The sequence below is a fragment of the Schistocerca nitens genome, chromosome 6, assembly GCF_023898315.1.
Source record: "Schistocerca nitens isolate TAMUIC-IGC-003100 chromosome 6, iqSchNite1.1, whole genome shotgun sequence".
NCBI lineage: Eukaryota > Metazoa > Arthropoda > Insecta > Orthoptera > Acrididae > Schistocerca > Schistocerca nitens.
This window is the reverse complement of record NC_064619.1, coordinates 618,059,127-618,074,134: the sequence shown is the minus strand read 5'-3', so window position 1 is coordinate 618,074,134 and position 15,008 is coordinate 618,059,127. Positions and strand designations below refer to the sequence as shown.

Below are 15,008 nucleotides of genomic sequence, written 5' to 3'. Positions count from 1 at the left end.
TAGGGGACTTATGACCTCAGCAGTTGAGTCCCATAGTGCTCAGAGCCATTTGAACCATTTGAGCCAAACAATACACGTCAGAAAACACTGGTTAAGGTTTTATGAAAACATTAACAGAATGGACCAAAGAGGACTTACAAAACGAATATTCGAATTCTTTGGCAGCAGCAGTATAGCCAAAATCGACACGATGAAATGGATTGGTGAGATCAAAACTAATCTGAAATTGCCATGAATTACTCTAGAAGATGTCCAAAACCTCGAAATCTTCAGGTCCAGAATTTACAAACATCTTGTTAACTAAGAGCAAAACCTAGAGAAGTAAACTGAAAGAACATGGTTTGGAGAGAGAAGCAAAGAACATGGTTTGGAGAGAGAAGCAAAGCCCACAGGAAAAGAATAATAGAATTATGGTTACAAAGGCAGAAGGTTCAAATGGCTCTGAGGTCATCAGTCCCCTAGAACTTAGAACTACTTAAACCTAACTAACCTAAGGACATCACACACATCCATGCCCGAGGCAGTATTGGAACCTGCGACCCTAGAACCGCTCGGCCACCCAGGCCGGCAAAGGCAGATGCCACGTCTTAAGTATTCTCACTAGTCCTAATGGATTTATTCGCAAATCTTACAATAAGAATAATAAGATATTTTGACGGAAAGTTAAAGTATCCCTTCGCGGAATCGAAACATGTACTAAGGTGACAAAAGTTATTATCCATATGCACGCATACAGATGGGGATAGTATTGCGTACACAAGGTATAAAAGGGCAGTGCATTGGCGAAACTGTCATTTTTACTCATGTGATTCATACAGGGTGTTTCAAAAATGACCGGTATATTTGAAACGGCAATAAAAACTAAACGAGCAGCGATAGAAATACACCGTTTGTTGCAATATGCTTGGGACAACAGTACATTTCAGGCGGACAAACTTTCGAAATTACAGTAGTTACAATTTTCAACAACAGATGGCGCTGCAAGTGATGTGAAAGATATAGAAGACAACGCAGTCTGAGGGTGCGCCATTCTGTACGTCGTCTTTCTGCTGTAAGCGTGTGCTGTTCACAACGTGCAAGTGTGCTGTAGACAACATGGTTTATTCCTTAGAACAGAGGATTTTTCTGGTGTTGGAATTCCACCGCCTAGAACACAGTGTTGTTGCAACAAGACGAAGTTTTCAACGGAGGTTTAATGTAACCAAAGGACCGAAAAGCGACACAATAAAGGATCTGTTTGAAAAATTTCAACGGACTGGGAACGTGACGGATGAACGTGCTGGAAAGGTAGGGCGACCGCGTACGGCAACCACAGAGGGCAACGCGCAGCTAGTGCAGCAGGTGATCCAACAGCGGCCTCGGGTTTCCGTTCGCCGTGTTGCAGCTGCGGTCCAAATGACGCCAATGTCCACGTATCGTCTCATGCGCCAGAGTTTACACCTCTATCCATACAAAATTCAAACGCGGCAACCCCTCAGCGCCGCTACCATTGCTGCACGAGAGACATTCGCTAACGATATAGTGCACAGGATTGATGACGGCGATATGCATGTGGGCAGCATTTGGTTTACTGACGAAGCTTATTTTTACCTGGACAGCTTCGTCAATAAACAGAACTGGCGCATATGGGGAACCGAAAAGCCCCATGTTGCAGTCCCATCGTCCCTGCATCCTCAAAAAGTACTGGTCTGGGCCGCCATGTCTTCCAAAGGAATCATTGGCCCATTTTTCAGATCCGAAACGATTACTGCATCACGCTATCTGGACATTCTTCGTGAATTTGTGGCGGTACAAACTGCCTTAGACGACACTGCGAACACTCGTGGTTTATGCAAGATGGTGCCCGGCCACATCGCACGGCCGACGTCTTTAATTTCCTGAATGAATATTTCGATGATCGTGTGATTGCTTTGGGCTATCCGAAACATACAGGAGGCGGCGTGGATTGGCCTCCCTATTCGCCAGACATGAACCCCTGTGACTTCTTTCTGTGGGGACACTTGAAAGACCAGGTGTACTGCCAGAATCCAGTAACAATTGAACAGCTGAAGCAGTACATCTCATCTGCATGTGAAGCCATTCCGCCAGACACGTTGTCAAAGGTTTCGGGTAATTTCATTCAGAGACTACGCCATATTATTGCTACGCATGGTGGATATGTGGAAAATATCGTACTATAGAGTTTCCCAGACCGCAGCGCCGTCTGTTGTTGAAAATTGTAACTACTGTAATTTCGAAAGTTTGTCTGCCTGAAAATGTACTCTTGTCCCAAGCATATTGCAACAAACGGTGTATTTCTATCGCTGCTCGTTTAGTTTTTATTGCCGTTTCAAATATACCGGTCAGTTTTGAAACACCCTGTATGATAAGGTTACCGACGTGTCACGGTTGCAAGGCGGGAATGAACGGATTTTGAACGCGAAATTGCAGTTGGAGCCACAAGCATGGAACATCCCATTTCGGAAATCGTTAGAGACTTCAATATTCCGAGGTCCACAGTGTCGAGAGTGTGCTGAGGATATCAAATTGCAGCCATTGCCTCTCATCACGGACAGCGCAGTGGCCGACGGCGTTTGCGTAGAGCTGTCACTGCTAACAGACAAGCAATACTGCGTGAAGTAACCGCTGTAATCAATGTGGAACGTACGACGTACATATCTGTTAGGACAGTGCGGCGAAATTTGCCGTTAGTGGGCAATGGCAGCAGACGACCGACGCGAGTGCCTTTGCTAAGAATACGGAAATACGGAAGCGTCCGATCCCACCCGTCTGCTTTGACCCATGACGTCACAAATATGGCGGAAACAAAAACAAACACACACACTTTCCACAAGAAGCCTAATGACACTAACGGGACAAGCCCGGGAAATGGGCTGTTTTGGGTGGGGGGCAAACTAAATTTAAACAAATTTAGACGCCTTGCGTAGCTACAACGTAAGTGAAGACAGCCTTGCATGAATACCCACCCACCTCCCCAGGGGTCGTAACCCCTGCAACCCATAGAAGATAAAGATGCTTCAGTAGCTGATTAGTGTTTTTTGTCTTAAAAAAAAATCTCACGGGATAGAACGAACAGATCAGGAAGATAAATATAATAAACTAAAACAGAAATTGGAGGAAACAGATAATTAAAATAAGTAATAAGTGTTTTTAAATTTTAAAAAAAATCTCACGAGATAGAACGAACAGATCAGAAATGTAAATAACATAAGATAAAACAGAACTGGAGACAGCCACACTCAAACCAAACTCCGCGCCGTCATGACGTCACACACGACAACACCCTTACGTCACGGGTCAAAGCCGACGCGTGGGATCGGACGCTTCTGTCGACCCTAAGAATACATCATCACCTGCAGCGCCTCTCCTGGGCTCTTGACCATATCGGTCGGACGCTAGACGACTGAAAAATGTCGCCTGGTTAGATGAGTCCCGATTCCAGGTGGTAAGAGCTGATGGTAGGGTTCGAGTTTGGCGCACACCCCACGAAGCCGTGGACCCAAGCTGTCAACGAACCACTGGCTAGTGGAGTGTTTTTACGTGGACTGCGTCCTGAGGTCCAACTGAACCGCCTGCAGCTCGTGGTCGTGCGGTAGCGTTCTCGCTTCCCGCGCCCGGGTTCCAGCGTTCGATTCCCGGCGGGGTCAGCGATTTTCTCTGCCTCGTGATGACTGGGTGTTGTGTTATGTCCTTAGGTTAGTTAGGTTTAAGTAGTTCTAAGTGACTGACGACCATAGATGTTAAGTCCCATAGTGCTCAGAGCCATTTGAACCATTTTTGAACCGATCATTGACTGGAAATAGTTATGTTCGCCTACTTGAAGACCATTTTCGGCCGCTCGTGGACCTGATGTGATGCGCAACAATGCACCGTGTCACTCAGTCACAATTGTTCCCTACTGGTTTGAATTTTTCTAAAAATCTTTGACCAACTCCTCAACATTTTGCTCAATGTTCTTCTCTTCAGTACTGCTCTACAGGGTGAAAAGTATTTAAACCGACAAACTCTGGGAGGTTGTAGGGGACATCAGAACAAATATTTTTCCCTAATGTCTTTTTTTCCTATGAGGAGTATTTAAACCAGTAGAGGGAGATTTCTCTGGCGGCAAATCAATTAAACCAACAAACACTTTTCCATTTTTTTTATGACCAAGAGACAACAGATTAACACAGCCCAGTTTCAATTACAGTAGATTTTCAAAAATGTCTCCGTTGACACGTAAACAAAGGTTCCATCGTCGGATCATGTTCTGTCTGACACTGCCAAAACTCCAGGAGTATCCTGAACTGTTCCTGCTGCTGCTACTATCCGGGCAACCAGATCCTCTTCTGATGCAACAGGAGTTGCAGAAACAAGGTTGCGCATCTCACCCCACGCAAAAAAGTCCAGAGGGGACATATCTGGGGATCGAGCAAACCATGGTACAGGACCACCTCTGCCAATCCACGTTTCTGGGAACCGTCGGTCCAGGAATCGACGCACACGACTGCTGAAATGTGGCAGCGCCCCGTCATGTTGGAACAACATGCGTTGTCTTGTAGGGAGCGGGACGTCTTCCAGTAATTTTGGCAATGCTCTGGCGAGGAAACTGTAATAGTGCCTGCCATTTAATGACCTAGGTAGCAGATACGGCCCAGTTAAACAGTCCTCAAGAACACCGACCCACACATTAACGAAGAACCGCACTTGATGAGCGCTAGTAACTCCAAACATGCGAATTGTGAATGTTGAAGACTATCACGCCCGAACGTTGCTTCATCGGTAAACAACACAGAGGATGGAAATGTAAAATGCATTTCACACTGTTCCAGGTACCACTGCGAAAGCTGTGCTCTGGGTGGATAATCAACTGGTTCCAGGTTGTGGGCATGCTGTAAGTGAAATGGACGTAACAAGTGCTCTCGAAGGACTGTTCTTACATTCGTCTGATTCGTCCCCATGTTGCGTGAAATTTTACGAATGCTGATTGAAGGCTCCCGCTGCACATGTTGCAAGGCAGCTTCCTCAAATTGCAGCGTTCTTGCCGTGCGACGGCGTCTCTGTGCAGGTAATCTGCTAAATGGCCCGATCTCACGCAGACGTTGGTACACAGCAGCAAAGGTCGTATGATGCGGGATACGGCGATTAGGATATTGTTGTTGATAAACCCGCTGTGCAGCTCGTCCGTTGTGGTGCGCTACGTAGTACGCACCAACCATATCAGTGTACTCACTCCAGGTGTATCGCTCCACTAGTAAACAGAGACAATGCACTACTACACTGGTGGACAGCAGTTGCCTACAACTGAAGAGCGTAATACGCCCTCTAACAACTGAAGATCGTAATACGACCTCTAACAACTGAAGAGCGTAATACGGCCTCCACCGGTTTAAATAATCCTCATAGGAAAAAATGACATTACGTAAAAATATTTGTTTTGATGTCCCCTACAACCTCCCAGAGTTTGTCGGTTTAAATACTTTTCACCCTGTATGTACACTTGGTATTAGTATGTTTCCTTCTAGAAGTCCCGTGTCGTATATTGATGTTCATGACGTGCTCTACACATTTTTTAACGAATGAGAAATGTAATGTGGAAAATTTGGAAAATTGTGGTAAGGTCTTATGGGACCAAACTGCTGATCGGTCCCTAAGCTTACGCACTACTTAATGTAACCTAAACTAACTTACGCTAAGGACAACACACACACCCATGCCCGAGGGAAGACCCGAATCTCCGATGGGAAGAGCCGCTCGGGCCGTGACAAGGCGCCCTAGACCGCGCGGCTAATATTGTCACTTAAACAATTTTAACCCTTAACCGTGAAGATGGTCCATGACTGAAACCGATCTATATTGGGGTTTAAAATAAAAGCAGCTGATGGTCAAACGCAACAGTTTGAATAACATTCTGGACAGTTCGAGCGAATGATTCGGACACGCAGATCGCGTGGCATGCATCCCATCGAATATTTATGGGACATAATCACGAGATCAGTTCGTGCACAAAATCCTGCACCAGCAACACTTTCACAATTACGGACGGCTGCAGGGGCAGTAATGGCTCAATACTTCTGCAGTGGACTTCCGGCGAGTTGTTGAGTCTATGGCACGACGAGTTGCTAAACTACGCCGGGCAAAAGCACGTCCGACACCATGTTAGGAGGTATGGAATGACTTTCGTCACCTCAATGCAGATTCACACTTGTGACTTTTCCAACACTGCGCCTGTGAGTGTAACATAAAGACACGCCAGCAGAGTAAAAAGTGATGACACACACACACACACACACAGAGAACAAGAGAGAGGGAGGGTGGGGGGAGGAGGAGGAGGAGGAGGAGGAGGAGGAGGAGGAGGTGGTGGTCGCCTTAGTTCGAGAGCGCGCCGCTAGGTGGCGCAAGGGCGCGCTCGTGTCGCGCCGGCCGCAGCTTCAGTCTGCAGCCGTAGGTCGTGCAGCGCGGATCGGAACAGTTTGCCTTGCGGTGTGGGTGAGAGCGCGGCGCCGCCATGTCGCGGAAGCTGCTAAAGTTCCTCATCCTGTTCGACAACACGAACCTACTCTACTTCCCCGGGCAGTTCCTGTCGGGGCGCGTGCTCATGGAACTGGAAGATGAGACACCTGCTCTGGGTGAGTCTTAAAGTACTCAAGCCACAAGCGGCTGCCTACTCCGCTCCAATGTACCACTGCACGGTCCAAGCCGGCACTGGGCTCGGTGGGTGACGGGAGCGGCCGTAAGGGATTCTGCCGTTTATGGTCCCTCCCATCGGTCACCGCGCCCAGTGCCGGCCTGTTTACTGCACGAAAGGTACTAGCTCGGCAGTCGTCAGCCGTGCTGGGACCTGAAGAGACGCGTAGATGATACACTGCCTCACACGACGTCGTTACGTTGGAACGAGCATCTCGTTCAGCTAACTAGTGCAGGCATCCATTTGCAGACAATTTTGGAATACTACAAAACTCTTAAGGCTTTCGTGGCCACTTGTTGACAAACTGCCTATTGTCTTCTGTTGGCTCTGAGCACTATGGGACTTAACATCTGTGGTCATCAGTCCCCTAGAACTTAGAACTACTTAAACCTAACTAACCTAAGGACATCACAAACATCCATGCCCGAGGAAGGATTCGAACCTGCGACCGTAGCAGTCCTATTGTCTTCTGTCTCGGGTTCTTCGGCCGACGTTCGTCTGATGATTTTACTGACATTTCGCCAGCACGAGTGGCTGGCCAGTTCACCACTGGCAATGGAGGGTGAAGCTTTGACAATGCAAGCCAGTCGTGCTGGCGAAACGCCAGTAAAGTCATCAGACGAACGTCGGCCAAAGAACCCGAGACAGAAGCCATTAGGCAGTTTGGAATACTAAGATTTATCTAGATATTTTCTGTAAAGGTTTCTTTTCTGCAGTAGTGAAATACTGTGCAGCTTTTGGTTGCACCGAAGTATATGTGAAACGGAGTAATGTTTCGTTCCATAGGTACAGCTGTTTTAAAAATACGAAACAAAATTGACGAACACATTGTTTGAAAGTTAAGATGATGTTGGTTCTCACGTCTGAAACTCGATGAATGACGAAGATTTTAAGACGATACGCTGTTAATCATCTTGTGAATGTCGCAGTTCTTCTTATTTCCGTGCTTGCTAAGAAAATTGGAGAGGAATTCCGTCGGATGTAGGAGATCTTTGTGGTTTTATTTCACGCAGACACGTTTCAGCACTTTTTGTGCTATCTTCAGTGGGTTTGTGTATTTTTTTTTGTGGTTTATTTGACAATAATCGCCCATTTTACAAATGTAAATATTGTGTACCAAAAGTTTACTTTAAAGATTAACATGCAACAATTTTGCAGAAGAAAATAAACAAAGCCGCTGCAGGTAGCACAAAGAGTGCTGAAACATGCCTGGGTGAAACAAAACCACAAAGGTGTCTTGCATGAAGCGTAATTCCTTTCCAATACAGTGTTAATATGTAATTCGCTACTAGAATTTTCTCTTTAACCAACGTTTTCTAATTTATGGTGCTTCTTATCTTGATGTGGATTAATCAAAACCCATGAAACGTAAACGCATATTCAGCACAAAAATCGGACATTATAAATGGAAATTGATGTGCTTTCTTATAAAACCATAATAAAACATTTCACGCATTTCACGCGTATCGTTCGGGAATCGTCAGAAACAGTAAATGCTTCCTTCGAAAAGGTGATATTTCGTCTTCTACTACTCTGAAGCAACGAACTGAATGACTCACACTGCAAGAAAGACAGGAATTCGCCCAAGAACTGTAATACTGTCGTTTGTAAAAAGAAAGAACTGTCAATACAATGTTTCCAACTGTTCGTTACCCTTTTACCTGTCTAAATGCAAAGACAATGGCCATCACGTTAATATTGGCAATTTCGGAGAAATTAGGCTAACTCTACTGCTATATGTCTAATACTAATAAGTCGTTCAATGAATGCTTGTTTTCAGGCGTAAATGAAGAAAACTGGGACTGGTAGCTCCACTTCGCTTAGTGCATAACGACAGAAATTCGACATTTTGCCGCCCGCTAAGTGACTTAGAGGGTGATTTCAAGCCTTAGCACGACGGAGGTGAGGACGTGCGTGGTCATCATGCATCTATATATAGCCTAGGGCTGCCACCAATCCCACCGGAAAGGGGTGCATTGGGGTGCTCGCACTACTTCGCCACGCGGACACTGGGCAACTGACGACAGCTATTGTCAGAAGACAACGTCTATGTTCCCATCAGTACACTGGAAATTACTATAAACTGCCTGGCAGAGGTGCTTTCTATCCTGCCACATATTAAGGCTCGGCTCTGGCTCTGAGCACTATGGGACTTAACATCTGAGGTCATCAGTCCCCTAGAACTTAGAACTACTTAAACCTAACTAACCTAAGGACATCACAAACATCCATGCCCCAGGCAGGATTTGAACCTGTGACCGTAGCAGTCGCGCGGTTCCAGACTGAAGCGCCTAGAACCGCTCGGCCACCGCGGCCGGCACATATTAAGGTTTCTTCACTATCCATCCACGGATTTGACATGGGAAGAAAGATTATTTATACTCTTCTGAGCGACATGTTATTAGTATAAAATAACCTCCACTGCCTCTTTTGGCGCGACATCAAGCGGGCCTGAAAGACATTCTTACATTAATTATCGGAATTTTATTAGGAAAGTTAGCTATCTTTTATCGACTGTCGGCCAGATAGGCGATTCTGTCAGTCTCTAAGTCACTCAAACAAGATAGTCACCATTCGTACCGCCCTTCCTCGACATCGGCCTGGTATGTTGTCCATGTACGTGAAGAGGCTTGCGTCACGGGATCTCCAAGTGTTTTGAAACCTACTATTTCACAGAATTCTATCAAGCCAGACACTCGCTGCAATGGGTGTACGTGATAGCTTCACCTGGTGTTGCCAGACATTCCTATCGTCAGGTGATGGCATGACGTGAAGACTCCGGTTGTGATGCTGTGATCCTACAGAGTCGGAGGCTATTGCATTGTTACGTTTCGTGAACTTATTATTTCTGTATGCATAGTGATAATGCAAGCATTTCGACGAGGTTAATATTTTGTCCATTGTTGGCAGGCTGCTACGACGATTGTCAGATACAAGTTTTTTGTAGATAGCTCTGTCGCTAGTTCTGTTGTGTCGCGTTACCGAACTGTAGAAGAGGACGGGAGGTTTACAATATTACCTCGTGCGAGGAAGTGTCTCGAAGATGGAACGTGATCGGTAGTGGGCACGCAACGCAGAAAAATGCCTCGCACAGTACCGAATAGAAGAGAAATAGACTTTTAACGCACTTCCGATGGCATAAATCTGGTATTGGTAACGCCGTACGGAAACCTGGAAGAAAAAAAATTAGTGTCGTTTAACTTGTTTGTAGATGCTTGAAAGTGGCACAAAAGCAGAGACTTCAGTAACGCAAAGAAAACAGTTACGGCTGAAAGTGGGCGTGACGTCATTTAAAGGAGAATGAACGTGAAGCGGAACGGTCCATAAGTTCAGTCGGGAATAAAAGGGGATGGCAGATTTTTGGTTCACTGGTGGCATACAAGGAAAACGCATTTCGTGTAAGGAACACTGGTTATAAGCAAGTCGCGTGATTCAGAGAGGAATATTACTCGAGTGTGTGGGATGCCTGTTAGGTTGAAGTCTTGGAGCGTACACAGAGAGAGAAGTACATATAAACACGCTTGCTTCAGTCGCGGCGAAAATGACATAAATGGAGCAAAGTGTTACTCTTTAATGGTAGACATTCGAACAAAGACGCCCAGTGCTGCGCTCAAACTTTCGTACATGGGAAGTAACCAGACCCCAGGAAGTAAAACTAATAAAAATTGTTTTAAAATACTTAGATGTCATTTGTACCGTCTGTTAAGGTCAGTTATCTGTAAAAAAAAAATGCGTTTGTGTACAGTCGGTGTGTGGTCTGGGTATCTACATCTACATATATACTCCGCTAGCCACCAAGCGGTGTGTGGTGGAGGGCACAATTCTCGCCAAAGTCATATTTCCCCTCTTCTGTTCCACTTGCGGACCGCGTGAGGGAAAAACGACTGTCTTAACGCCTCAGTACGGTTTCTTATTTCCCTTATCTTTGAATGGTGATCATTGCGCGATTTGAAAGTTGGTAGTATTAATATATGCTCTACATCCTCGGCGAAGATCGGATTTCGGAATTTAGTGAGCAGCCCCTTCTGTTTAGCGCGCCGTCTATCTGCAAGTGTGTCCCACTTCAAACTTTCTATGAGAGTTGTAACGCTCTCACGATGGCTAAATGCACCAGTCACGAATCTTGCCGCTCTTCTTTGCACCTTCTCAATCTCTTGAATCAGACCCAACTGGTAAGGGTCCCATACAGACGAACAATATTCTCGACGAACTAACATATTGTAAGCTATTTCCTTTGTTGAAGGACTGCATCACTTCAAGATTGTACCAATAAACTGCAATCTACATTTCGCCTTATCCGTTACTTGTGTAATCTGATCATTCCATTTGAGATCATTTCGAATACTCACACCAATATACTTGACGGATGTTACCGCTTCCAAAGACTGGCCATTTATTCTGTACTCGTACATTAATGGGGATTTTTGCCTTGTTATATGCAGTAGGTTACAGTTACTAATATTGAGAGATAACTGCCAGTCATTACACCACGCATTTATTTTCTGCAAATCCTCATTGATTTGTTCACAGCTTTCGTGTGATACTACTTTCCTGTAGCATCATCGGCAAACAGTCTCAGGCTGCTGTCAATACCACCAACCAGATCGTTTATGTAAATCGTAAAAAGCAGATGACCTATTACGCTGCCCTGGGGCACACCTGAAGTTACGCTTGTGTCTGTTGAAGTCGCCCCGTTCAGGACGACATACTGCTCCCTGTCTGTTAGAAAACTTTCTATCCAACCGCATATGTCATCGGATAGACCGTAAGCGCGCACTTTTTGCAGCAAGCGACTGTGCGGAACTGAGTCTAACGCTGTGGAAGCAACACCGGGTAACAGTGAGCTATGACCAGCAGATTCACAATCATAAATGACGTATTATTTCCGGGGAAATTCTAAACATCTGCTTATAGCAATATGTATCAACACATACAGTGCTTGTAATATAAGGGCCAGTGAAATGAAAACGAGGCAGATGGAAAAAAATGTAAGTTAACTGTTTATTATGTCAAAAGCGATCGCCGTCACTGTTAATACATTTATCTCACTGTGAGACAAGACAGTCGGTGCCTTCACGGAAAAATGTTTGCGTTTGCCAATGAAACCACGATTATAGCTAGGCGTGCGCGTCTTCTTCTGAAGCAAATCGAGGGCCACGGATGTCTTTCTTCATGGCCCCAAAAATGTGGAAATCTCATGGGGGAGAGATAGGAACTGTACGGAGGATGTGTAAGGGCTTCCCATCAAAACTACTGCAGCGTAGTCGAAACAATTTTGGCAACGTGTGGGCGGGCACACTATCCCGGTTCCCGTAGGCACCTGCAAACATTCTCCCACGAACGCATTGACCGTCCTGTCTCATAGTGGGATAAATGTACCAGCAGTTAAGGCCATTACTTTTCAAATAATAAAGAGTTTACTTATTTTTTTTCCATCCGATTTGTTTTCATTTTACTGCCCCATCTACATCCCAAACTAGAGGTTAATGTGTTCTGTGTTCTTCCCTTATTCGTCATCGAAGAGCAAATGTGCAGTTTCAATGAAGTGATTAAAGTACAGCAGCACGGACCAGCACCGAGAGAGGTGGCGCTCTGATCACCACACGGGACTCGCATTCGGGAGGACGACGGTTCAAACCCTGAGCCCGGCCATGCTGATTTAGGTTTTCCGTGATTTCCCTAAATCGCTTAACGGAAATGCCGGGATGGTTTCTTTGAAAGGGCACGGCCGACTTCCTTACCCATCCTTCCCCAATGTGCTGGGGCCGATGACCTCGCTGTTCGGTCCCCTCCCCCAAATCAACGAACCAACCACGGACCAGCAGGGTGCTCAGAACTGTACAGTGCGATTACTGTGGCTTCTGGTGGTGGACTAATGCTGTCCCAGTACCGCGTGTACACGTTGCCCTTGTCAAGCGTGCATAATGTTCCATTCAGATTTTGCTTCTGTAGTCTTTAGTTCCACTAACACTCAAATATCGATGCAGAGTTTTACGGATAAATCACTTTATCGTTGGCAAAGCAGACACATCTCCGTATTTTAAAATAATTTTTGTTCAGTTGGAGCTGCGGTACTTCCCTTGTCATAAAACTGAAAGTAAGCGCCGGCCGAAGTGGCCGCGCGGTTCTGGCGCTGCAGTCTGGAACCGCGAGACCGCTACGGTCGCAGGTTCGAATCCTGCCTCGGGCATGGATTTGTGTGATGTCCTTAGGTTAGTTAGGTTTAACTAGTTCTAAGTTCTAGGGGACTAATAACCTCAGCAGTTGAGTCCCATAGTGCTCAGAGCCATTTGAAAGTAAGCTTTTTCCAGGACGAAACATGTGAACATTATTTTATTAAAGATCCCAGCAGAGGGGTAGAATCAACGATTATTTTAGAGGAAATATGACGCGGCCTAACAACCCAGAAGATTTTAACAGCGGCCACGAAAGCGTGAAGTCTTACATATTATTTCAGAGTGCTTCCTATCACACTGTTGTTGTTGTGGTCTTAAGTCCTGAGACTGGTTTGATGCAGCTCTCCATGCTACTCTATCGTGTGCAAGCTTCTTCATCTCCCAGTACCTACTGCAGCCTACATCCTTCTGAATCTGCTTAGTGTATTGATCTCTTGGTCTCCCTCTGCGATTTTTACCCTCCACGCTGCCCTCCAATGCTAAATTTGTAATCCCTTGATGCCTCAGAATATGTCCTACCAACCGGACCCTTCTACTTGTCAAGTTGTGCCACAAACTCCTCCCCAATTCTATTCAATACCTCCTCATTAGTTATGTGATCTACCCACCTAATCTTCAGCATTCTTCTGTAGCACCACATTTCGAAAGCTTCTATTCTCTTCTTGTCCAAACTGTTTATCGTCCATGTTTCACTTCCATACATGGCTACACTCCATACAAATACTTTCAGAAACGACTTCCTGACACTTAAATATATATTCGATGTTAACAAATTTCTCTTCCTCAGAAACGCTTTCCTTGCCATTGCCAGTCTACATTTTATATTCTCTCTACTTCGACCATCATTAGTTACTTTGCTCCCCAAATACCAAAACTCCTTTACTACTTTAAGTGTCTCATTTCCTAATCTAATACCCTCTGCATCTCCCGATTTAATTTGACAACATTCCATTATCCTCGTTTTGCTTTTGTTGATTTTATCTTATATCCCCCTTTCAAGACACTGTCCATTCCGTTCATCTGCTCTTCCAAGTCCTTTGCTGTCTCTTACAGAATTACAATGTCATCGGCGAACCTCAAAGTTTTTATTTCTTCTCCATGGAGTTTAATACCAACTCCGAATTTTTCTTTTGCTTCCTTTACTGCTTGCTCAATATACAGATTGAATAACATCGGGGAGAGGCTACAACCCTGTCTCACTCCCTTCCCAACCACTGCTTCCCTTTCATTCCCCTTCGACTCTTATAACTGCCATCTGGTTTCTGTACAAATTGTAAATAGCCTTTCGCTCCCTGTATTTTACCCCTGCCACCTTTAGAATTTGAAAGAGTGTATTCCAGTCAACATTGTCAAAAGCTTTCTCTAAGTCTACAAATGCTAGAAACGTAGGTTTGCCTTTCCTTATTCTTTCTACTAAGATAAGTCGTAAGGTCTGTATTGCCTCACGTGTTCCAATATTTCTACGGAATCCAGACTGATCTTCCCCGAGGTCGGCTTCTACCAGTTTTTCCATTCGTCTGTAAAGAACTCGTGTTAGTATTTTGCAGCTGTGACTTATTAAACTGATAGTTCAGTAATTTTCACATCTGTCTACACCTGTTTTCTTTGGGATTGGAATTATTACATTCTTCTTGAAGTCTGAGGGTATTTCACCTGTCTCGTACATCTTGCTCACTACATGGTAGAGTTTTGTCAGGACTGGCTCTCCCAAGCCGTCAGTAGTTCTAATAGAATGTTGTCTACTCCCGGGGCCTTGTTTCGACTCAGGTCTTTTAGTGCTCTGTCAAACTCTTCACGCAGTATCGTATCTCCCATTTCATCTTCATCTACCTCCTCTTCCATTTCCATAATATTGTCCTCAAGTACATCGCCCTTGTATAGACCCTCTAAATACTCCTTCCACCTTTCTGCTTTCCCTTCTTTGCTTAGAACTGGGTTTCCATCTGAGTTCTTGATATTCATACAAGTGGTTCTCTTTTCTCCAAAGGCATCTTTCAATCGTTTAAAAATGGACAGGTGACAGCAGGAATAGGCACGTGTCGATGGTACAGGAAGAATCATTAACATTTCTTCTTCTAGAGCCTGTCCGTTCCAGATGTTGGTGACCACCAATAGCTATATCACCTCTGCTTCTTCCAGAAGGTTACTGGCTCGTGTGTGAAGTC

The 15,008-nt window shown here is 45.2% G+C and overlaps 1 protein-coding gene across 1 annotated transcript in view; it reads left to right on the top strand.

Annotated features, from left to right (window-relative positions):
* The first annotated feature begins 6,403 nt into the window (after positions 1 to 6,403).
* The window catches only part of LOC126262563 (arrestin domain-containing protein 17), a 199,478-nt gene continuing 190,873 nt past the window's right edge, over positions 6,404 to 15,008 (top strand). The window contains exon 1 of the mRNA XM_049959263.1: positions 6,404 to 6,608. Coding sequence (XP_049815220.1) covers positions 6,488 to 6,608 — 121 coding nt within the window. The 5' untranslated portion in view covers positions 6,404 to 6,487. The remainder of the gene's footprint in view (positions 6,609 to 15,008) is intronic.